This window comes from Brachypodium distachyon, chromosome 2 (genome assembly GCF_000005505.3).
Source record: "Brachypodium distachyon strain Bd21 chromosome 2, Brachypodium_distachyon_v3.0, whole genome shotgun sequence".
Taxonomy (NCBI): domain Eukaryota; kingdom Viridiplantae; phylum Streptophyta; class Magnoliopsida; order Poales; family Poaceae; genus Brachypodium; species Brachypodium distachyon.
Window position 1 is genome coordinate 47785456 of NC_016132.3, and position 24223 is coordinate 47809678.

Genomic DNA, 24223 nt, shown 5'->3' on the forward strand with positions numbered 1-24223 from the left:
CATTGTAATGATAAAAGTTGAGGCCGCTAACTGGTAACACCGTAGGTGCTAGCCTTTTGGGGTCTATTTGATTCAAAGGAATTTTATTGGAATTTTGGACAGCTGGAATCATCATGAATTTTTCATATATGGGCTATTTGATCTGTATGATTGAATCATATGGGGATATTTTTTTTAAGATCCTTTGTGCTACATTTGATAGAAAATGTTCTATCTACTCAAACCTCTTGTTAAACTTTATTTATGTTTCTATGGTTCAATCAAATTGAAGTTTGGTACAACCAAAATCTAACCGGATTCAAATGGAGATGGCATGCAAGTCTGTGTTTATTTTTACGTTTTCGTGCTTTTACAACCTATTTACCCTTCGACGGCAACATAGCTTGCAATTTGAAACTTCATAGTATTTCCTTTTGTTTTGTCTTCATGAAGTGGTTGATTATGTTGTGGACTTCGAGGTTGTGGGCATTCCATATGTATAAGTTGTAGATGTTGACTCGTGTATATCACTCGATGCAATTTGAGTCAATATATTTTTATTATCGAAACAATCGATAGATAAACCTACGATAATCGCCTTTGTAAACAAAAATGTTGTAAAAAATGAGTTGGTATTTCTTGGACCAGAAACCACCACGATTAACATCTAACTACAAATTTCATCGTCTAATACAAATACGTTTGTCAGATTTTCCCCGTTTATTCAGTTTAGAATCATTTACGTAAACTTTTTATATTTGAAAACTCTGTCTTGCAATTAAAATTAATTTTCCTTTTTTTAGAATACACTAAAATTAAGTTTCCACCCGTTCAAAAATACAATAAAATCCCACGTTCCTCCCACCGCGTGTCGCCGTCACGGATTTCCTTGGTACCTTCCGTCCTTAAATAAACCTGTGCCCAGAAATCTATTCCCCACAGAATTCGGGAATTCCCGTTCAGGACGTGCAGTCGAGAGCTCTGCGCTTCTCATCCTCCTCTCAATACTCTCCACAAGATTTCTGTTCCCCCTCGTCCCCTTCTGCTCGCGTGCGCCGTGCGCGTGAGGTGAGGTCAGAGAAGACTGCAATGGCGGCGGCGGCGGTGCTGTCGAACGGCTCCGGTGGCGACACCAAGGCCGAGTTCGCGGAGATATACAACAAGCTCAAGGAGGAGATGCTCGAGGACCCCGCCTTCGAGTTCACCGACGAGTCGCTCCATTGGATCGACCGCGTAATGCCTCCTCCCCTTCCCATCTCTCTATTTCCACAGTGCGGCTGTTGGTTTGATCTGGTTTTAGTGTGGAGGAGGCCTACATCCTCGCATAGAACGGTCGAAGCTTCCGAATATTTTACCGGGTTTGGGGGTCTTTTGGTGATTGCGAGCGATTTGATGACTGACCGATAAAATTGTTCCGCTTCGTGCAATTTTGTGTTCTTATGGGAATTGCACAGTGAGGAAACATGAAGGCTCAGTAAACTGCAAATATCGTACTAATAATTTATAAGCATTTAAGCATTTCTTTTTTTAACTTTCACCTCAATTTGGCGAGGCCCCTTATAATTCCTGACATTTGAGCTGTTCTCGTTCCTTTGGCACATTTAACCAACCTAAGGTTTGAAAGAGTATCTGATAGCCTGGCGGTAAAGTATGCCCTGTATATTACTAGTATTCAATATTCACTTTTTACTTTGTAGTTTATACTTCGCTTTCATATCCAGTAATTCAGTTTTAGGAATCACCATTATCTCTTAAAAGAAATTAGATGGTTTCTTAATGAAGATAAATAAAACTCAAAATAGGTTTTGCCTATGCAGAACTAAGTCCATTGTAAAATGGAGTTGCCTGTGCGATGCTAGATCTGGATTACAGGAAGGAAAAAAAATCTTGAATGGTGACAAATTCATGCCTCTTAAAAATAACTTGTGTCACTTTGATTAATGGAATCTTGAAATATGTACAGATGACCTGGATCTCTTTTCCATATAAGCAAATAGTAATACTGTAATTGTCTTTAAAATTTCTTGTCATAAAAATTAACACTGAAGGCTTCATCCCCGCCAACTGGAAACCGAAAACCCCCAATGTTTTGTGTCTTCTTTTTAGTGTTAAGTCACTTTCTAATTGATCAGACAATAAGTATGGCATGAAAAAAAAGGAATATCATGATACATCTTTCAGCACAGGTTGAAGACCTTTTACAATTAATCCGGTCACACTTGTGCAGTTGTGCTAGTTAAGTAATGGATTGCTCTGTTGGCTGTTGTCAGTCGATAGACATTGATGGTTTTTAACAGATGGGTCTTATAGTTCCCATGTTTTCCAGTGAAGCATTGTGGTCAGAAGAGAAATACAAACAGAAATGATCTGTTATTCTGTTAATTAATGCACTTTATTTAATCTGTCCCATTATTAACGGAACGAACAATTTCTGCTAGTATGATTTATGATTTTAATAATAAAGTGTGCTAAGTTAACAACCTTTCAAACTTGCTTCTTTCATTTGGAGTAGATGCTGGATTACAATGTGCTGGGAGGAAAGTGCAACCGTGGGCTATCTGTCATCGATAGCTACAAGATATTGAAGGGTGTAGATGTGTTGAGCAAGGAGGAGATATTTCTTGCATGTGCCCTTGGTTGGTGCATTGAATGGGTAAAACCTTCTCCTTGTTGTTGCTTTGGAATTATTGTGTTTTTAATAGCTGAAAAAAATCTCTGCTGATATGGCGCCGTTGCTGGTTCTTGATCATTTGCAGCTTCAAGCTTATTTTCTCGTGCTTGACGATATCATGGACAACTCTCAGACACGACGTGGCCAGCCTTGCTGGTTTAGGGTGCCTCAGGTCAGTTTTGTAAGCAAACATCTTTCTATATAACCTGACGAGTTTATACAGTTGTTCTTCTGGTGTCTTTATTAAGGTATTCCTTCAGAATATGATTCTTCAGTAGGATTTAGTGTTGGCAGCATCAGTAATTGAAAGCAATAGAAAACATTCTTCTGTTAAGCAACTTAGTTTCATGCTTCATATTAGGCTATTGACATATTAAGTTTCTGCCGTCTTTTTTACTTAGTTTTCCGATAACAAGTAAGCTGTGAAACCAGTTACAGAGTTACCTGTTTGTTGTTGTACAATAGGTTGGCCTCATTGCTGTAAACGATGGGATTATCCTTCGCAACCATATTTCAAGGATCCTTCAACGCCACTTCAAAGGAAAACCTTATTATGTTGATCTCATTGATTTGTTCAATGAGGTAACCATATCCTCTGAGATACACATAAGTTAATGCCAAATTTACTTGATGCTTCTTACAGTGCCTGAGGCTCTAGTTTTTATATCTAGGTTGAGTTCAAGACGGCTTCAGGGCAGTTGTTAGATCTTATCACTACTCACGAGGGAGAAAAGGACCTCACGAAATATAACTTGACCGTGTAAGTTCATGTTGCAGTAACTTTTTCATGCTTTGTTTCCTTCCATGATTTATCGACTCTATGTTCGTAGCTGATGTCATTTTTGATACTTTATACAGTCACCGACGCATTGTGCAATACAAGACAGCATACTATTCGTTTTATCTTCCGGTAAGGGTTTGTGTGTATCTGAACTTTTATATTGTCTAGTTGGTAAACACAAAGTTGAAGCAAGTAGTAACAGTATTTTACTTTACCCAAGGTTGCATGTGCATTGCTGCTGTCGGGTGAGAATTTGGACAACTTTGGTGATGTCAAGAACATTCTTCTTGAAATGGGAACATACTTCCAAGTCCAGGTAAATCTTTATTTTGGGAGAGTAATAATGTTTATTATTTTATATTTTACCACCTCTGATTATTGAGTTCTTTTTGTAGGACGACTATCTAGATTGTTTTGGTGATCCTGAATTCATCGGCAAGGTTAGTGTGTACCTGTAGCACAACTTGAATGTGCATAGGAGTACTTTGATTGTATCCAAGGCCTATTTTCATTATGACATGTTTCGATGTGTATCAACCATCAACTCTTAACACAGATCGGAACTGACATTGAAGACTACAAGTGCTCCTGGTTAGTTGTGCAAGCTCTTGAGCATGCTGACGAGAGCCAAAAGTGCATTCTAGTTGTAAGTGCTATTGACTTGTACTTTTTACCAACCGAAAGGCACCGCCTGATCCCTTAATGTCCGGTCAACAGGAAAATTATGGAAAGTCAGATCCCGATTCTGTTGCCAAAGTGAAGGATTTGTATAAAGAACTTAATCTGGAGGTCTGTCATCATACTCCCTGCATTTATCATTTCTCATCATATCTTGAATAGTCAGATGGATATCATGTATCGCAGCATTTGACATGAAGGATCAGGATCCCTAATGATCTGATTAGATTATTACAAAACTGTGCTGTTGCATTCTATTTTGGTTGACATCCTCTTCTTATTCTTATGCCCCAGGAGGTATTTCACAAGTATGAGCGGGAAAGCTACAATAAGCTGATTGCCGACATCCAGGCCCAGCCGAGCAAAGCGGTCCAGAAAGTTTTGAGGTCCTTCTTGGACAAGATCTACAAGAGGGTGAAGTAGGGCTAGCTCACAGAGAAGCTGTTCCATGGTCGCTTGCTTTGGTAACTAGAGTTGATGTGGACGAGTAACATGTTCCATGTTTTTCTATGTGTGATGGTCGTGTCTTACCGTGCTGTACAGCGTGCTGTTCCCAACAACAATAAAGTACAGTGCTAATTTGCTCTTTAGGGTTGTGTGAACCTGTTGTGTTATTGCCATGACAATATGTCATGTTTGCTGATGTTTCCCAATCTCCTATCTGTATTGCCGATTACATAAAATAAAAAACTGTATCACCAGTTCTTTTTCCTGCATATTTGAAGGGGTGAGCTTCAGGCAATTCATCTACATTCCAATATGGGTGTCAATCGTCAGGCAAACATGATTGTTCAAAAGATACCAGGTGAATTCTGGGCACTGCTGATTTGTTCCGAGTGTAATGCTTGTGGCCTCATATGCCACAGGAGAAACAGGGCCTCGGGATTCAAGAATAGTTTGCTGACCAGGGAGGCGAAAACTAGCAAACGTTAAGGAAGCAACAGCGGGGGCCTGTAGGCTGATACAGAGGTATATACATTCTTACGTAATATACATGTTGTATTCTTAAAAAAAGGGTTAATTTGACATATTTCACTGCAATTACTGTGTATTCGAAAAATGTCACTACAATGGGTTGAAACATGCTACTGCGCTGACATTTTTTGAAAGATGAGAATTGCATTGATATTTTTCGAATTTGTAAGAATTGCAGTTGCATATATCAAAGTACCTTAAAAAAATGTTGTGCTGCCGAAGAACACATGTGGTACATTTCCATTGAACCACAGAGTAGCAGTTTGGATTTTGGTTGTTTGTGCTTTCCTACGGTCGTTATATTACTTATTAATAAGTTCAAGTTGCGATCTCTTGAACACGGACAGAGATCCAGTGCCGCCTTGCCCCCTCGTATCGATCCTTCGTTGTAATCCAACGGTTTCGGCTATCCACAACGAGCGCACTCACGCAACAGAGAGAGAAACTGGGACTGCCTAGGCGCCTCGCGGACGGACGGGAGGGAAATAGCGCTCATTCGCCGGCCGCCCAGTACCCAAAAGCATTTCCTTGACGAACACCACGACCCGGCGACTTTCATACCCTGCATCGATGCCCGCCATGACACACAATTCCTCTCTAGTACCACCAGGGCACCAGGTTGCAAACAACATCAATACACGAAATCGAGCCGTGCAAACGCACTAGTCTCCACATCTGTAAATCTCGACACTAGGTAGGTACCAAGAGCAGCTAGATTTTCCAACGCCCTCTTTATATCCGACAAAAGCTTCCATCCTCACCCTACATGCAGAACAACAGGAAATTACTGCATTAGGTCATACTTGCTCGTACGGTGCCCGATGTGGATATTCTTCATGGATCATCTTCCTGTCCGAGCCTTATGTCTTGTTGATCTTGATAAACGTGCATTGGGATCCATGGCGGATCTCATAGAGAACCATGTTGGTTTGTGTTCCAAATTCCCAGGGGCCGGAAGTTCCGGCCCAACTTCCGGCCATTTCAGGCTTCGGAAGTTTCGGCCCCACTTCCGGCCGAACCTCCGGGTGCTTTCTGTTACTTTTCGGGAAATTGCGGAACTTGTTGCGGAACTTCCGGATATTCAAGAATAAGCAGAACTTCTGGCCTCCAATCGGAACTTCCGGTGTGCCCGTTACGGATCTGAGTTGCCCTAATGCTCCTGCTATATATACTCCTTATATGCCGCCGTTTTGGGTAGAGTTCGCACGAGTTGAGTTCGTGAAATCTCCCTGGCATTGTAAACACTCCCATATAGTGAAGTTTCGCTGGCTGGCGCCCGTGGTTTTCCCTCTCGTTGTTTGAGAGGTTTTTCCACGTTAAATCCGTGTGTCCTTGTGCTATGATTTCTTCTTCGTTCTTCGTTCTTACTTGTCGCGTTCATAACAAGTGGTATCAGAACCCTAGGTTCCGCTTAAGGTTTGCGACATGTCTACCTTGAAGTTCGATCTGCCGTGGCTGGACTACACCACACGATTCTCGTTGTGGCAAGTGAAGATGCGGGCGATTGTCGCCCAAACTTCAGATCTGGATGAAGCGCTTGATTCCTTCGGCAAGAAGGATGAAAAGGAGTGGACTGCCGAAGAGAAACGAAAAAATCGTAAGGCTTTGTCTTTGATTCAACTTCATCTGTCCAATAATATTTTGCAGGAAGTGTTGGAGGAGAAATCCGCAGCAGCCTTGTGGCTGAAACTGGAATCGATCTGCATGTCTAAAGATCTAACCAGTAAGATGCATGTAAAGATGAAGTTGTTCACCCATAAGCTGCAAGAAGGTGGATCGGTAATATCTCATATAACTGTTTTTCGAGAGATAGTTTCTGACTTGCAAGCTTTGGAGGTTAAGTATGATGATGAGGATTTAGCCATCTTACTCTTATGCTCGTTGCCTAGTTCCTATACAAATTTCCGCGATTCAATTCTTTATAGCCATGACTCTCTAACCCTTAATGAGGTTTTAGAAGTACTTAGACAGAAAGAAAAGATGAAGTCTATGATGCAGACCGATGGGTCGTCGTCAAAGGCAGAAGCTCTGCAGGTTCGTGGCAGGACCGAGCAGAGGAATAACAACTACGGCAACGGAGATAAGAGCCGGAACGGAAAAGCTTGTTCAAAGTCCCGTGGAAAAGATAAGTTCTGCAGGTATTGTAAGAAAAATAATCATGTCATTGAAGATTGTTATAAACTGCAGAACAAGGAGAAAAGGAACGGTACCTACAAACCGAAAGATAAGTCCGATGGTACTGGTAAGGCCGCTGTCGTTTCTACCGACAACTCTGAGGGTGATTGCCTCGCTGTTCTTGCTGCTTGTGCTTCCCGTGATGATGAATGGATTCTTGATACAGCATGTTCTTTTCATATTTGTTGTAACAATGATTGGTTCAGTTCTTATGAGTCTGTGCAGACTGGAAATTTTGTGCGTGTGGGCAATGACAATCCTTGTCATATTGTTGGCGTTGGGTCCGTTCAGATCAAGACCCATGATGGCATGACACGCACGTTGAAAGAGGTGAAGCACATACCAAGTATGGCAAGAAATTTGATCTCACTTAGTACCATGGATTGTGACGGGTACAAGTACGCTGGAGGGCGTAGACTTTTGAAGGTATCTAGAAGTTCTCTCATTCACATGATAGGTGATATGAATTCTGCCAAAATATATGTTCTTAGAGGTAGCACTTTGCCTGGTTTTGCTGCTGCCATTACACCTAATGATTCTGATGATTGTGCAAAAATGAATCTGTGACATATGCGTCTTGAGCATATGAGTGAACATGGGATGGCAGAGTTGGTCAAGAGAGAGCTGATCAATGGCTGCAACTTGAGTAAACTTGAGTTTTGTGAGCACTGCGTTTATGGTAAGCACAAAAGGGTTAAATTTGTTTCTTCCGTTCATACCACCAAAGGCATATTAGATTATGTGCATGCTGATGTTTGGGGACCCTCCCGTAAGACTTCTATTGGTGGTGCTAATTACATGCTTACCATTATTGATGATTATTCAAGAAAAGTTTGGCCTTATTTTCTGAAACACAAGTCTGATGTCTTTGGTGCTTTTAAGAAGTGGAAAGGTATGGTTGAAAAGCAAACTGAAAGGAAAGTAAAAATTTTGCGTACTGATAATGGTGGTGAATTTATTTCTGATGAGTTTGAGGAGTTTTGCAGCAATGATGGTGTGGTTAGGCACTACACGGTTGGCCGTACTCCACAGCAAAATGGCGTGGCTGAACGCATGAATAGAACCATCATATCAAGGGCCCGTTGCATGCTGTCCAATGCAGGTTTGGGTAGGCGTTTATGAGCTGAGGCAGCTTCCACCGCATGCTATCTCATAAACAGGCCACCTTCTATTCCACTTGACAAAAAAACTCCCATTGAGGTATGGTCTGGTAAACTTGCTGATTATTCACAGTCGAGAGTTTTCAGTTGCACCGCATATGCTCATGTTGATAATGGAAAGCTAGAGCCTAGAGCTGTTAAGTGCATTTTTCTTGGCTATGGTTCTGGAGTTAAAGCTTTCAGGTTGTGGAATCCTGAAACTAAAAAGATTTTGCTGAGCAGGAATGTTGTCTTTAATGAAAAAGTTATGTATCATGATACTTTGTCCATTGATGCCTCTCGCATTGAAGAGGAGAGACTTAAAGTGCAGATGGAGCACGTTGATGAAATTGTTAACAACGATGATGCTCAGGTTGATCATGGTAATGATGATGGGAACAATGATGATAATAATGATGATATTGTTCCACCCTCATTGCCTGTTTGGCAACAACCCACACGGTCTATTGCAGCTGACCGTCCGAAGAGAAATAAAGGTCCTCGCCCACGTTTAATTAAAGAGTGTGATCTTGTTTATTATGCTTTGAGTTGTGCAGAACAAGTGGAGCATGATAGTGAACTGGCCACATATAATGAAACTGTTGTTTCCGGCAACCGTGTGAAGTGGTTGTCTGCCATGCAAGAGGAGATGCAATCTGTTGAGAAGAATGATACATGGGATGTTGTGCCCTTGCCTAAACAAAAAAAGGCCGTTCACTGCAAATAGATTTTCAAGAAAAAGGAGGGTTTGTCTCCTAATGAGCCTATGAGGTTTAAGACAAAGTTAGTGGCAAAATGTTTCAGTCAAATATCAGGTATTGATTACAATGATGTGTTCTCTCCAGTGGTGAAGTATAGTTCCATCCGTATTTTCTTTGGTATTGTTGCTATGTATGATCTTGAGCTTGAGCAGTGAGATGTGAAGACTGCATTTTTGCATGGAGAGCTTGAGAAGGAAATATACATGGACTAACCTGAAGGGTTTATAGTTCCTGGTAAAAATGAGTTTGTGTGTAAGTTGAAGAAGTTCCTTTATGGTTTGAAGCAATCTCCTAGACAGTGGTATAAAAGGTTTGATTCATTTATGATCTCACGTGGTTTTAGTAGATCTCAGTATGACAGTTGTGTCTACATTAAATTTATTGATGGATCACCTATATACTTGCTGTTATATGTTGATGATATGTTAAGTGCTGCCAAGAGCATGAAAGTAATCACTACTTTGAAGGCACAACTAAGTAGTGAATTTGAAATGAAGGATCTTAGTGCTGCTAAGAAAATCCTAAGTATGGAAATTAAAAGGGACAGAAAATCTAGCTTGCTATTTGTTAGTCAGCAAAGTTACATTGAGAAAGTGCTGTTGGTTTCTTGATGTATGCCATGATTTGTTCACGTCCTGATTTATCATATGCTATGAGTTTGGTCAGTCGTTACATGGCTAATCCCGGTAAAGAACATTGGAAAGCTGTTCAGTGGATTTTCAGGTACCTCCGTGCACATCCAATGCTTGCTTAAAGTTTGGCAAGACTGATGAGGGACTCACTGGCTATGTGGATTCAGATTTTGTTGCCGACTTGGATAAGAGGTGATCCCTCACAGGCTATGTGTTCACGGTAGGTGGATGTGCTATGAGTTGGAAGGCAACACTGCAATCAGTTGTTGCTCAATCTACAACCGAAGCAGAATATATGGCTATTGCTGAAGCTTGCAAAGAATCTGTTTGGTTGAAGGGTTTATATGCTGAGCTTTATCAAGATGTTTCTTGCATTAACCTGTTTTGTGACAGTCAAAGTGCTATTTACCTTACTAAGGCTCAGATGCTGCTCCATGAGAGAACCAAGCACATTGATGTCAAGTACCATTTTGTTCGCGACGTTGTTGCACAAGGTAAATTGAAGGTATGCAAGATCAACACTCATGATAATCCTGCTGATATGATGACAAAGCCTGTTCCTATTGCTAAGTTTGAGCTATGATCAAGCTTAGTTGGTATAATTGTTTAGCCCCTAGTGGTTGTTGGCGCCGAAAGTGTTCTTTGTTTGTTTCAGGAGTTGTTGATTCATGCTACAAGGAGGAATTTGCTATAAGGAGAAATTTGTCTCAAGGTGGAGTTTGTTAGTTTGTGTTCCAAATTTCCAGGGGCCGGAAGTTCCGGCCCAACTTCCGGCCATTCCAAGCTTCGGAAGTTCCGGCCGAACCTCCGGGTGCTCTCTGTTACTTTTCAGGAAATTGCGGAACTTGTTGCGGAACTTCCGGATATTCAAGAATAAGCGAAACTTCCGGCCTCCAACCGGAACTTCTGGTGTGCCCGTTACGGATCTGAGTTGACCTAATGCTCCTGCTATATATACCCCTTGTATGCCGCCGTTTTGGGTAGAGTTCGCACAAGTTGAGTTCGTGAAATCTCCTTGGCATTGTAAACACTCCCATATAGTGAAGTTTCGCTGGCTGGTGCCCGTGGTTTTTCCCTCTCGTTGTTTGAGAGGGTTTTCCACGTTAAATTTGTGTGTCCTTGTGCTGTGATTTCTTCTTCATTCTTCGTTTTTGCTTGTCGCGTTCATAACAAACCAATTATGTTTTCATGGGAAACAATCTCTTTCTTCAGTCTAACACGCCGGTAGAGTTAACCCTAGCGACAAGCAAGACGTAGATCCGTCAAACTCTGCCGTTCCGCAATTTGAGGTTGAGATCCCTGTACAGGAGAACATAATTCACACCAGTGCCACTCACACACCACTCACACAGACCTTGCGTAATCCCTCCATCTTCTTCCTAGCTAGCATGGCACCGATAGAGAAGAGATTATCCTCCCCAATCTCCCCACAACCATGAACAACTCGCATGTTAGAGGCAGGGAAAGATTTGTGGCCACTAGGGTTGTTCATCATCAGCGTCCACCCGCTATGAGTGGCTCATGATCGCCTAGGAGACTGCCATGTCTCCAAAATCCTAGGTACCGGCAATCTGATAACTGTTTTTCAAAGCTGGTAGCATACAAATATCTTTAGTCTTTACCAACTCTAATTTGTTTTTCTTATTAATGTCCACCACCTCATGGGCTTAGATGTACGGGCATTTTGTTTTTCAAAGCTGGCAGCATACAAATATGACGGTAGACAGAACTTGTAGAAATTGGTAAAATTCCATTTTTTGGAAGGAAGAAAACAAGAAATCCGGCAGTCCGTCGTCGTTCGCTTGAGCGAAAATTTTCAGATCCATAGCCCACGAGGACCTCCACGTCCACGGTCCACCGGGCAAAAGAGGCAGAGCACCATACCAGAGGAGCGAGGCCGAGACGGGCAAGGGCAGCATCCGGGTCTCACCGTGCAGTGGAACAGAGGAAAACCACCCGGACCCTTCCCGGCTGCCTCTCGTCACCCCCTCCATTTCCGACCTCCCCACGATCCCCGCACCCGAACCTCGATCCGCGCGAACCCCTCTCACCGACGGGAGCACGGCTGCGCCGGCGCTGAAGACGAGATCCGGCAAGCCCCATCCCCGCGGCCGGCCGCAGCCACACCCCGCATGTCCGCCGTCCGTCGATAGGCAGGACAATCCAGATCCGGCGAGCCAGCGAGATCCCACCGCGCTGCGCGCCGATGGCGGGCGCAGTGTCGGCGCTGTTCCTGCTGGACATCAAGGGTCGCGTCCTCGTCTGGCGCGACTTCCGCGGCGACGTCACCGCCGTCCAGGCCGAGCGCTTCTTCACCAAACTCCTCGACAAGGAGGTAGCGACCAAGCCCTTACGATCCTTAACTTCACTATTGTAGTATTATTAAGATCCTTGCTGCGATTTTCCGCTAAGCTGGTGTGATCGGGCAGGGGGATGCGGAGGCGCACTCGCCGGTGGTGTACGATGACGCTGGCGTCACCTACATGTTTATTCAGCATAACAATGTCTTCCTCCTCACCGCCTCCCGCCAGAACTGCAACGCCGCCAGCATTCTCCTCTTCCTCCATCGCGTCGTTGATGTATGAATCGTGTCATCTTCACAGCGGCACGTCGAGCATTTTAGCGCCTGATTTGTTCATGTACTTTGTGCGCACATGTGTGTATAGGTGTTCAAGCACTATTTCGAGGAATTGGAGGAGGAATCGCTGAGAGATAACTTCGTTGTTGTGGTATGTAAGTGTTTGTGACGGGGATCAGGATGGGAGGGCATGGATATGCCAGTTTGCTGGCAATTCCTGTGATTTGATGAGTGCTTTTTTCTGTATCTTCTATCTGTAGTATGAGTTGCTTGATGAGATGATGGATTTTGGCTACCCTCAATACACTGAGGCGAAGATCTTGAGCGAGTTCATCAAGACAGACGCATACAGGATGGAGGTCACACAGAGGCCACCAATGGCTGTAACGAATGCTGTCTCATGGCGGAGTGAGGGGATTCGGTACAAGAAGAACGAAGTAAGTTGATTTATTCTTGCTTGCGCTTTTAATGTTGTCTGCCTTTTGATGGTATTTGACAAACTACTAAACCTCTGTTTTCCCAGGTGTTCTTGGATGTAGTGGAGAGTGTTAACATCCTTGTTAACAGCAATGGGCAGATTGTGAGATCAGATGTTGTTGGGGCACTGAAAATGCGAACATATTTGAGGTGAATTTGCAATACCATTTGTGGAACTAGCATTATGATAGTCTGAATTCTGAAATGCTTCTGTTGAGTAATTCAATATAGTTGCATTGCTAAAGACTAAAGATAGCTTACATGGAATCTTATAGTTAAGCGAAATAGCCGGGCCTACTTTCGTGCCCTTTTAGAATTCAATATATCAGATGGTTAAACGGTTTGAGTGGCAACCTAAGTGAAGTAGGTGCATATTTGTTTGCCCACTATAGCAGATTTTTAGCTTGACTCTCAGTCTTGAGGTGTTCCGGAAATATAGTTATTGGATTGATACCGCATGCTGGTATACTTGGGCTTTTAGTGCTCACGTAGGAATCTATCTCTTAGTGAGATGATAAACTGAAGTCAATGAAAAATTGCCATGTCTATCATGGGTTCCTCCTGTATACTGATTTTCAACACAACTTTGTAAATTTCTGTTTATAAAACCTAGTCCCTCAATAAACAGACTTTGCTCTCGAAAGCCTGCAGAAAGTCCATCCTAGTAGGCTCTTCATCTTTTCTGTGTGGCACAGTTCTTGTAATAAATAGTATACATAATACATTAATTGTCTGTTTAGATAGACGAGTTTCATGCAACTCTTACCATAAGGGAACTCATCCAAAGTTAAGCTATCTTTGTGTGATGTTTCAGTCTTAATCCAGATTATTTGAGTTTCAGAACAATGTTGTACTTAATATATGCCATTAGTCGTGGAACTCCTTAGTTTACCTAAAGTGAATGTTTTCCTCTCCACTGTGGACCTTAAGAATTAGGGGTAAATTGATCTTTCTGTTGGTTTGTTCCATAATAATAACAAAGTTATGTTTGAACTGGGAATGCTATATCTTTATGCGCAAAAAAAAGGGAATGCTATATCTTTGGTTTGGTGATCATAAAACAAGTTAGTGTTCAAAGCACCTATACGTCAGATGCAGTCGTGTCCCTGTGCTGGACGTGTCTGATACAGGGATACGAGGGGACACACCGGGATACTCGTATCTCCTAGTATCCTGTTTTTGCCAAAAAAATAAAATAAATGGGCAGACGTCTGGGATACTGTTACGACACGACTGGGATATGACCAATGCCCTGCGCCTAGAAAACGAGAGGGAGGAGGGTTGGCAATGTCTGGCAGCAGTTGTGGGATAGAGGAGTCAGATGCTTTGAGAAATAAGAAAGAGAAAGGGGAAATAGAGACAAGGTGGGTAACAGAAGCATGGGAAGCGATAAGGAGGAGAGCAGGCAGGGCCTAGCAGGTCAGCTTGACACGTTGCCTTTCAGGGGGCCATACGTTTGTAGTTTGTTGTTTTTTTTAACAGGGAAGATAGAGACATGGCAATGGCATGGAATCAAGACTAAGTACCAACAGTGGGCTCACTCAGTCTCATTTAGAGTCAGTATGGCTGGGAGCAAGGCCCCCGTCCTCTCTAATACTTAAGCCTCATCCCCTCTGCTATTGCTTATTTGTTGTATTGCTTTTCAGAAACTATGTACATATGGTTTTTGGAAAATCATGTATCCTTGTCCCCATTTCTGTATCACCGTTTCCGAATCCTCGTATGCATGCTACTTCAAAGTTACTGAGTAATCACTATGAAACTAGGAAGCTGGAAGATGTGCCAATGCGATACTGAAAGATGATTATACTAGAAGTATTGGTCTTGAAACTAGTTTACCCAAAGTAAATGTGTTCCTTTACACTGTGGGTCTTACAATTTGGAGTTTGCATATGTTGGTTTGTACCATAATAAACCCAAAGCAAGTTATGGTAGAACTGGGACTGCTACATCTCTGGTAATCATAAAACAGGTTAATGCCAACAGTCAGTACATAATTACTAGCAATAAAGAAGGCTTGAAAATGTGCCAGATATGGCACCGAAAGATGAGTATACTACACTGGTATTTGTCAGGTTGATAATTTCTGTATTCTGTCAAGAGGTCTTTTAACGATAAAGTGAGATGAAACTGAAGACTAACCGAAACATTTGTGTACACCCTTTGTATTGAAGAAGATGGCAGGACTGCTGCCTTTTTATCAAGAGGATCAGAGTTTTTATATACAAGAAAAGGTCATGTTTGAAGGGGGGACGAGAACCTAGAACCCCAAACAAAAAGGCCACTACTCAGTTATAGGTTGTTTTTTTGACCAAGTACTCAGTTATAGGGTTTGTGCTACTTTGTGTTGGCACCATGGCCAAACATCACTTTGAGATATCTTCTTATGCCATGAAAGCCACTGCTGTTGCATCGAGCAGCTTGCCCTCCCAAATATTCTCCTGTTATGTTCCTCTCCAAACATGCCACCAGATGAAGAGTAATTTTCCACTGCAACTGTGTTTCTCTTCTTATGCTACTGCTGCTATGATTTTGCTCCACCAATCCGCCCGGCTTGGCTAAGCTAGCTGACATTGATGCTGTGGCTAAACCATTTCCACCTTGCCACCAAGGTAGAAACTGCTTCCACAAAAGGGCATTTAACGCAAAGATGATGAGCTGTTTCAGGAGCTCCTTGACATAGCTTGCAAACTGGATCGTGTGGCCATCTTCTTTTGGCCATCACGTCAGCTGTAAGGGCACGGTTACGAAGTACCAGCCAGGCAAGGAGGCAGCACCTTTGGTTCATTCTTCATTGGCAACTTTCCATATTTTATCTGGTTTGAAAGCCACAAAACTGCCACTGAATTGCATCCTGTATGCAGATCTTGCTGAGCATTGCCCTTTTTCAATCCATGTCCAAGTGATAGTATCTGCATGTGGATGCAGCTGGACCTGAAACAGTGTGCCCCAAAACTGGAGGAATTGCACGAGCTCCTGCATTGTGCTCACTTTGGCAAGGCATCGAATCCAGTTACTATCTTTCATTTCAGTAGTGACCGTCCTCTTTTCTCTTGTAGCCAGTTTGTGCAGCAGCGGAAATATTGACTTTAAAGCGCCTCCTTGTAGCAAATTGTCATGCCAAAACATGTCCTCTCTCCGTTCCCGCTCTGATAACCGTGGAGGCCCTAAACAACTCCATGTCTGCTGCATTGCACGGTAACTGAGTCCCGTGCCATGGTCTGTCTTGATCTGTCCAGTGATACCATGGCCACCTTAAACACAAAACTCATCAAAATTTCGTCAAGTCTAGCACTCCCAGGCCCCCAAGAGCACATAGTCTGCAGATAGTGCTCAAATTGACAAGGGAATTCCCTCCATTTGCAAGTTCAGCATTGTATTCTTGGCAACCCGTTTTGGTATTTGGAGGACTGTCATATGGTAGGTTGTAAATAGAGGATGGGACTGATTTGGCTAGAGTGGCTCGTCCTGCCCTAGAGAGGTTCTTGCCTTTCCATCCTGCAATTCAAGCTCCAACTCTCTCAAAGAGTGGTTGGAAATCATTCGTTTACACTCTTTAACATTAATATTGGCTTCACATGGCAGTTTCAGTTATTTGATGCTTGCTATGTATTCTGTTACAAAATGTGTGTCATAGCTGGAATATCAAGGCTCATTTTGAAATTAAGATAACAGAAATGATGGTGGTTTATAGCCAGGTTGCCAGAATTTGTTGCTTTCTACTCCCTCCGTTCCATAATTCTTGTCGAAATCTTACATGTATCTGGACACTTTTTAGGAATAGATACATCCATTTTTGGGCAAATTTGAGACAAGAATTATGAAACGGAGGGAGTATTATTTTCCTTACAAGCTTTTCTGCCATCTAAATGTATTTGTCATTTATGTTTTCCTTGTGTTGAGATGTACATACGTAACCCCACTAATACTTAGATATTTTGTAACAGTGGAATGCCCGAATGCAAACTTGGGTTAAATGACAAGGTTCTTTTAGAGGCTCAGGGGCGAGCAACTAAAGGGAAAGCAATAGATCTTGATGATATCAAATTTCATCAGTAAGCAAGAGTATTAGCTTCTTTTTCCATCAAGTCTCTTACATCTGAACTTGAGCATGACCTTTCTCAATGTTGCTGCTAGGTGTGTACGGTTGGCTAGATTTGAGAATGATAGGACCATATCCTTCATACCTCCGGATGGAGCTTTTGATCTAATGACATACAGGCTTAGCACTCAGGTCGTACTTGTGGTTTACAACTATGAGAGACTTCACATACACTTGAAATTCCATTTATTTATTCTATTTTCACATGTCTGACCATTTTTGTAATCCTCTTTAGGTAAAACCTCTTATCTGGGTGGAAGCCCAAGTTGAAAAACATTCAAGAAGTCGGATAGAATTCATGGTTAAGGCAAGAAGTCAATTTAAGGAAAGAAGGTCCGTCTTTAACAAAAGCATTTTGCTTGTTTTACACTGGGACGTTTTGTAAAGTCATGGTTTTTTCTTCTACATTTGCAGCACAGCAACAAATGTTGAAATTGAGGTACCTGTTCCTTCAGATGCCACGAACCCAAATATAAGAACTTCAATGGGTTCTGCTACATATGCACCTGAGCGAGATGCAATGGTCTGGAAAATAAAATCATTTCCTGGTGGCAAGGTGAGTGTTCTGACCAATCCAAATGAATCCATGGCTTCTGTGTTGCGATGTTGCTACTTTGAAATTTTGACTTGTGTTAATATCTTGAACCTGCTCTCTTAGGAATACATGTGCAGAGCAGAATTTAGTCTACCAAGTATAGCTGCGGAAGAAGGGGGCCCTGAAAAGAAGGCGCCGATACGAGTGAAATTTGAGATACCATATTTCACTGTATCAGGTATCCAGGTAATCAGATAGAACTGTTGTCGTGAATTTGTTATGCTATCATTTGTACTATTGTATTTGTTTTCTGGCATCTTATGCTATCATTCATACTATTGTACTCCCTCCGATCCATAATAAGTGTCGCTCATTTAGTACAACTTTTCTGGCATCTCATGTTAAAATTATGTCATTTTTGTATATAGGTTCGCTATCTTAAGATTATTGAAAAGAGTGGATACCAGGCGCTTCCTTGGGTTAGATACATCACAATGGCTGGTGAATACGAACTGCGACTTCTATGAGTTTTCTCTGGTGTGATCTGCTACAAGACACCAATGAAGCTGCGAAGATCTGGAGATACATAGTTCTTGCTCGTTACATCGTATAGAAACATTGGGACATTGACATGGAAGTCTTCTCCCAAAAAGCTCTACCATGCATTTTTTTTTTTTGGCTTGTTCATCCTGCTAGTGTTATTTACTATGGTTATCGCAAGTTACACATCAAGCAAAAGTTTTGAAGAAAAAATACTGTTTTCTTTTTGTGCTAACTTGTATTATTATGATTTATTTCTCTTGGTGCCAAACTAGTTTTTCCCTTTTGTACCACACAAATTGTGAGCTGATTTGAAAGAAGCATTTTATCAATATATCTGTGGTGCTTCTACCGTACATTACATCATGGTGGGGCCAGAATAGGAAATGACAATAGTTGGAGCTATTTTAAGTTCTGTTATACATGCAAAATCAGATTTGATCTTTTGGTCCTTCCTGTCTGATCATACCTTGTAAACGCAGTTTCAGTTTGTTCGTGCCACAAAATCGAGTGGACCATCGTTTCACTGTCCTCTGTTTTGACATACTACTTCTGTTGATGACCTTGAGCTTAGCCATTCCAAGTCTTCTATCAAGCGTCGGGCCTTATAAATTCTTATTTTTCATTCTTCATACTCTTGCAGAAGGGCCAGCTTGTCAGTCATGCTGTGCGTGTCCAAAGTAAAAGCCTGACCTTGGGCTTTTCTCAGGTCAAACTCGCTGGTACGAATGTACGCCCAGGAGCTGGCAAGGAGAACGCGGCTGCAGCCGGTTCTGCTTCTGCGACGACGAAATTCCTGATTGATGTCAATCATGTGTGCCTGTGGTTTCCTGATTGAGCGACGACACACCGTTTTCCTTTCCACATATCGACGTTGTTCTACCACTAATGCTCTCTCAGCAATGGAAGTCCAAAAGGATTTTCAATAACTGAATACATAAACCTTTCGGGTCTGTTAATCTCCTTGCACAACTACAGACAGTTCATCTCTATCCACAACATACCTATGAAACGTAATACACCTCTGAGATGACAAATCTACATACATAGCCATGTACACTAAAATACACGTAACGTGAAAAACATCAATACTACATGCCATAATCCGTCAGGTCCATAGGGCCGGAGTCCTATAGGATTGTGTTCATGAATGCAGCGCCCGCGATCGGATGCCCGCGCATGCATGCACAGACACACTCTCAGGGCTGCTTGATGGTGGCAGCCAGGTCGATGCAGTTGCTGACCAGGCGGGTGACGTGGCGCTGCGTGCCGGGTATGGGCAACTTGAGCTCCGGCCGCTCGTCGAAGATGTCCTGGCAGTCGGTGGAGTAGGTGCCGGCCGCCGAGAGCTCCGACATGAGGTCGTCTTTCCTGCCGCCGTCCCTGAGCGTGGCCCGCGAGGTCTCCAGCGCGTCCACCAGCGACGCGTAGCTGTCCTTGCACGACTGCAGCGACGACGACATGGCGTTGCCCATGGCCGCGCCCCCGGCCTTCATCGCCACGTCCAGCCGCATCTCCGCCAGCGCCGCCTTCGCCGCCGCCACCCGCAGCGCCGCCTCCAGCAGCAGCTGCGGCGTCGTCACCCCCGGCAGCGTCGCCAGCGTGCTGCACAGCGTCTTGTAGTGCACCTGCACGCGCACGTCACATATACATTTATTCATTTAAGTTAAAAAAAAACAATAGCCTCCACAGTACGTGGGCGTTTGTGGATTTTCATGGGCCCTGTGCTAGTGCATACCTGTTGGCATATGGCTATGCAGTCCTCTTGGCTGCTGACGCCGATCAGGCGGCGGCCATTGGAGCGGAAAGCGCGGGCAGCATCGGTGGAGCTCGTGGACGCCGTCAAGACGGCGGCGAGGATCAGCGCGGCGAGGTGTCGTAACATCGGTGTGTCGATTCGTGGAACGTACGAGAGGAGGAGTGTAGGTTCGTGAGCTAAAGAAGAGAGACGAGGGCCGGAGAGGCGCCTATAAATTAAGATCCTTTTGTGCCTGAGAAGAAACCGGCAAGATGGTAGTGGTGAAGAGCACGGGACTGGAGTGCCAGAGAAAGTGGGCCGTAAGTTTTTCCGGGTCAGTGGTTGGTTAGCCTTGGTTGTAGCTGCTTCCGCTCTCAGCCCTTAAAATTGGATTTTGGGTTTTTACTTGCTGGGAAACAAGTGAAGTCCTTATACCTGGAGTATCTTTTTTTTTCCGGCGAAGTATCCGATCAAAACCACCTCTACGGTGCAAACTGTGAAAACTCCATCGAAAAGACTTCAAAAAATTCTCACAAAAATCACATATGTTAGAAAAGTGATGTTTTATATATGTGTAAAATTTCAAGTCCAAACCCCGTTTCGTTTGGTAGCAGCGAAAAAAGACCACTATTCTACATGAATAATGGTCTTTCAGTGTTTGACACTATTCATTGTAAATTTCTCTTTTTAATTCCTTTCAAATACTTTTGATTTTGAAGTTGAAATTTTGCAGGTTTGTAAAACATCTCACTCCCAACATATGGTATTTTTGTAGAATTTTTTAAAACTTTTAAACATGTTTTTTATGAAATTTGCACCGAACGAGGGTTTCATCGGATACTTGGCCCATAAACACAACGTTGTAGATACAGAGACGACGAGAGGGGCGTGGAGGACTGGAGGGGCGGAAGCCAAGTCAAAAACGAGTGCACTATCAGACCTTGGAGGTGCGCCTCGGCCTCGAGCGGCGGGAGGAGTCGGCGGTCCACGAGGAGGCAATCCAATGGAGGGCGGGGGATTGACACGATCTGCTCCTGCAGCTTGCCGTCCGTCATCTGCGCGATCTCCCGCCGCAGACCATCGTTCGACAACTCAGTCCTTATCCACTTCCCCTTCGATTTTCCCTTCCCCTCCGCCGCAGCAGATGGGGTTGGGGAGGCGGCGCGCGCATCGATGCGCCCAAACCGCACCTCGGCCTCGAACAGCGGCAGGAGTCGGCGGTAGCGGCGGCGGTCCACGGGGACGCAATCCAATGGAGGGCGCGGGATTGACGCTATCTGCTCCCGTAGCTCGCCGTCCGTCATCTGCGCAATCTTCTGCCGCAGACCGTAGTCTGACAGCCCATCATCGAATGCCATCTCCCTCCTCCTCATCCACTTCCCCTTCGCCTGTCCCTTCCCCTCCGACGCAGCCGATGGGATTGGGGAAGCGGCGCGCACATCGATCAGCCGGAACCGCACCTCGGCCTCGAGCAGCGGCAGGAGTCGGCGGTAGTGGTAGCGCTCCACGAGGAGGCAATGCAATTGAGGGCGGGGGATTGACGCGATCTGCTCCTGCAGCTCGCCGTCCGTTATCTGCGCTATCTCCCGCCGCAGACCGTTGTCGGACAGCCCATCGTCGAACGCCACCTCCCTCCTTCTCAGCCACTTCCCCTTCGCCTTTCCCTTCCTCTCCGCCGCAGCCGATGGGGTTGGGGAGACGGCGAAGGATACTTCGATCCAGTCGATATCGATGCGGCCGCCGCCGTTGTTCGGCGCGGTGGGGAGACCGGGGAGGTTGGAGAGGGTTGGGGTTTTTGGGTTGGCGAGAGGGAAATGGATTTTGGGCTTGGGGAACCAGAGATTCTGGGGGAGCGAGGCGCCTCCGCCCCTGGCTGCGGCCCGCGGAGGAGATTCGCGGCTCTTGGAATTACTCCGAGAGTTGAGGAGTTGATGTTAACTTCCGGACTACCCCGAGGCCTTTAAAAAAAACGAAAATCATATTTTTCAAGTTTCGAAAAAATCTGCAAAAAACTAGGGTAAATATAAGTGTATTCTAGATACCCTTACATTTTTTTTCAAAAGATAGTACATTGATTTGCGCTCTGTGCAAAAATCACAAATTTGTAGATTTAAAAGAGTAAAGTGCTAGTCTATTTGATGAAGTGAGTGTCTAGATTCAGTCGAAGTGTTGCCATGTGCTCTGTAGTTTTTTAAAACTCTGAACTTGCGTGTCTAGATTCAAGTCTGTTTTTGTTTGCTTTCAGCATCTCTGCAACATACAAACGTATCAACACTGCATCGTTTTAGTTTCTGTTTTGGCATTGCGACATGCTTAGTTTTCCAATTTACTTCGAGCCATCCTTTGTCGTGTGCTTTGTTTCAAATCGTATGTAGCTTGACGAGGTATATGATTTTTTTAATTCCAATAATCTAAGAGGTACAAAAGTTAAATAAGCATTGCAGTTAACATTTTTCTTTGCGATTCATTTCCATTTGTACTATCTTATTGCCACGTCCAGCCGCATCTCCACCAGCACCACCTCTAGCAGCACTGGTGGCGTCGTCACCACCGGCAGCGTCGCCAGCGTGCTGCACAGTGTCTTGTAGTGCACTTGCAGACATGACATATGCTCTCTCTGATTTTAAATTCTTGACTCAAATTTGTCTAAATATGGATGTATCTGTTCTTAAAAAACATTAAATACATGTAATATTTCGACAACAATTTAGCATCGGAGGAAGTACATTAATTTAAGGAAAAAACAATAGCCTCCACGGTACGTGGACATTTGTGGGTTTTCATGGACTTGTGTGCTACTACATGCCCGTTGGCATATGGCTATGCAGTCCTCTTGGCTGCTGATGCCGGTCAGGCGACAGCCATTACAACGGAAAGTGCGGGCAGTATTGGTGGAGCCCGTGGATAACATCTATGGGTCGATGGGCAGATTCGTGAGCTAAAGAAGAGAGACAGAAGAGAGACGAGGGTCGGAGAGGTGCCTAAGATCCTTTTGTGCCTGAGGGCTCATTCGGTTTAAAAGAAAGCAAAACATAGAAAAAGTGGAAAACATAGGATTGTGATAGGATGGCAATTGCCATTCTAAGGAATTGTCTTTATTTCATTCCTATGGAAAAAAGAGGTTGGACTAATGTTCATTTTTCTTAAAAAAACATAGGAAACCAATATTATTCCTGAGGAACCATTTTGCCAGTTTCCTACAAAATGAATGCATAACCGGCAATATGGAACGGAGGGAGTACTAATTAACATCATGAGCGAATAATTGGGTAGAGAACCAAACATCTAATTAACATCATGAGTGACTAATTGGGTAGAGAACCAAACATCTACTAATCAAATATCGCTCAGCTCACAAATTAAGAAAACGACTCGCTCAAAATCTAAACTTTAATCAGAGTAAAGATGGAAAATAATAGTGTAAAATCATAATCTCACATTATCATTTATTATCATGAAAATTCAACCTTTAATGACCTTTTGTTTGTCATTCAGGCCCGAATCGGGTAGTTTCAGACTGGGCAAGCAAAAACGAGCTTATTTCGGCTATAGAGGCTGACGTGTGGGCCCCACCAGTCAGATTTGTGATTAACATGCTTGATTTCCAAAATTATGGATTTGTCACAACCGATTAGCACAAAATATGTAATTATGTGATAAATTTTTCAAAAATTATGGTTTTCTGATAACCAAGTTCCAAAAGTAAGGGTTCCGTGATAAAATAAATTAAAAAAAAGAGTCCGGCGCATCGCTGTGCCATGAAGTGGGAGTAGTTGACGTGGGTAAAAACTTGAACGAACTCGTGGAGAAGATGGGCGGAGGAAATCTTGTTCGTAAGCGCCGTGAGATTAACATTGTTGTGCCAGTACCTTTTTCGTGCAGCTCGGAATTATTCTTCGCCAACCAATGGGCATTGTTAATACGATCAGGAGGATAACTATATCGATTTAACAGCCTGTCACACACTTAATTATGTAAAGTATTAATAAGACACCATAAATACTTGAAGCCTAGCCGCCCGCCCAGCCCATCGATCGATCAATATCATATCAAAGTCGTTGCTCAACTTGACACATACCGAGTATGAATAATGTTGAAACGGAATCTTGAATCTTCAAAGGCCGAGGGAACCAATGCATGCTTTGGGAACTTTTGGTGGGCATAGCCGTGATGCAAGTCAGAGCTAGGGATTGGTGGCCTGGTGGGAAACTATTTCAATTGGGGCTCTCATTGGGGCACCGAGTTGCCACATTCACCGGTTGGGGTCGCCGGTATGTCGGAGTTGAAGGCCACCCCGTCCCCGTCAGGTCCGTGAAGTAACATCCAATTAGATCCATGGGAGACTTTTGAGTTTTGACAACTTGGCAAGAGCCGTTCATGTCGCCATCTAGCCTAGCCTACCAGTATGAATCGCATGTACAAGAGAAAAACCAATTAACCTGCACGCGGCTAGGAAATATCC

At 43.6% G+C, this 24223-nt stretch overlaps 3 protein-coding genes and 1 long non-coding RNA gene across 4 annotated transcripts; 3 read left to right on the forward strand and 1 right to left on the reverse strand.

Annotated features, from left to right (window-relative positions):
- Positions 1 to 909: 909 nt before the first annotated feature.
- Positions 910 to 4825, forward strand: LOC100834798 (farnesyl pyrophosphate synthase). Its single transcript, XM_003569587.4, has 11 exons — positions 910 to 1212; positions 2492 to 2632; positions 2736 to 2822; positions 3116 to 3232; positions 3322 to 3410; positions 3509 to 3560; positions 3652 to 3747; positions 3827 to 3871; positions 3988 to 4077; positions 4149 to 4220; positions 4404 to 4825. The coding sequence occupies exons 1-11, from the start codon at positions 1069 to 1071 to the stop codon at positions 4530 to 4532; spliced, it is 1062 nt and encodes a 353-aa protein (XP_003569635.1). The 5' UTR covers positions 910 to 1068; the 3' UTR covers positions 4533 to 4825.
- Positions 4826 to 11609: 6784 nt separating this feature from the next.
- Positions 11610 to 18389, forward strand: LOC100835103 (AP-1 complex subunit mu-2). The gene is made up of 11 exons (XM_003569588.4): positions 11610 to 12126; positions 12221 to 12370; positions 12458 to 12520; positions 12630 to 12806; positions 12893 to 12996; positions 16794 to 16901; positions 16984 to 17080; positions 17184 to 17281; positions 17363 to 17504; positions 17607 to 17729; positions 17912 to 18389. Exons 1-11 carry the CDS (start codon positions 11998 to 12000, stop codon positions 18008 to 18010), a joined length of 1290 nt encoding a protein of 429 aa, XP_003569636.1. The 5' UTR covers positions 11610 to 11997; the 3' UTR covers positions 18011 to 18389.
- LOC112271003 lies at positions 13003 to 16793 on the forward strand. Its single transcript, XR_002963758.1, has 2 exons — positions 13003 to 15858; positions 15955 to 16793. It is a non-coding gene; the product is annotated as an uncharacterized LOC112271003 (long non-coding RNA).
- A 551-nt stretch (positions 18390 to 18940) lies between the features above and the next one.
- LOC100845383 lies at positions 18941 to 20055 on the reverse strand. Its single transcript, XM_003566987.4, has 2 exons — positions 19762 to 20055; positions 18941 to 19651 (listed from the first exon to the last, which is right to left on the reverse strand). The coding sequence occupies exons 1-2, from the start codon at positions 19906 to 19908 to the stop codon at positions 19223 to 19225; spliced, it is 576 nt and encodes a 191-aa protein (XP_003567035.1). The 5' UTR covers positions 19909 to 20055; the 3' UTR covers positions 18941 to 19222.
- Between the last annotated feature and the right edge of the window lie 4168 nt (positions 20056 to 24223).

Bases quoted from the DNA above. Each gene is read 5' to 3' on its own strand.
- LOC100834798 (XM_003569587.4), top strand. From the start codon at position 1,069: ATGGCGGCGGCGGCGGTGCTGTCGAACGGCTCCGGTGGCGACACCAAG. The intron at 3,748-3,826 runs GTAAATCTTTAT...TTCTTTTTGTAG, and splicing joins GAACATACTTCCAAGTCCAG to GACGACTATCTAGATTGTTT. The intron at 4,078-4,148 runs GTAAGTGCTATT...TCCGGTCAACAG, and splicing joins GCCAAAAGTGCATTCTAGTT to GAAAATTATGGAAAGTCAGA.
- LOC100835103 (XM_003569588.4), top strand. From the start codon at position 11,998: ATGGCGGGCGCAGTGTCGGCGCTGTTCCTGCTGGACATCAAGGGTCGC. The intron at 12,127-12,220 runs GTAGCGACCAAG...GTGATCGGGCAG, and splicing joins CCAAACTCCTCGACAAGGAG to GGGGATGCGGAGGCGCACTC. The intron at 17,505-17,606 runs GTGAGTGTTCTG...CTGCTCTCTTAG, and splicing joins AATCATTTCCTGGTGGCAAG to GAATACATGTGCAGAGCAGA.
- LOC100845383 (XM_003566987.4), bottom strand. From the start codon at position 19,908: ATGTTACGACACCTCGCCGCGCTGATCCTCGCCGCCGTCTTGACGGCG. The intron at 19,652-19,761 runs GTATGCACTAGC...GTGCGCGTGCAG, and splicing joins GCATAGCCATATGCCAACAG to GTGCACTACAAGACGCTGTG.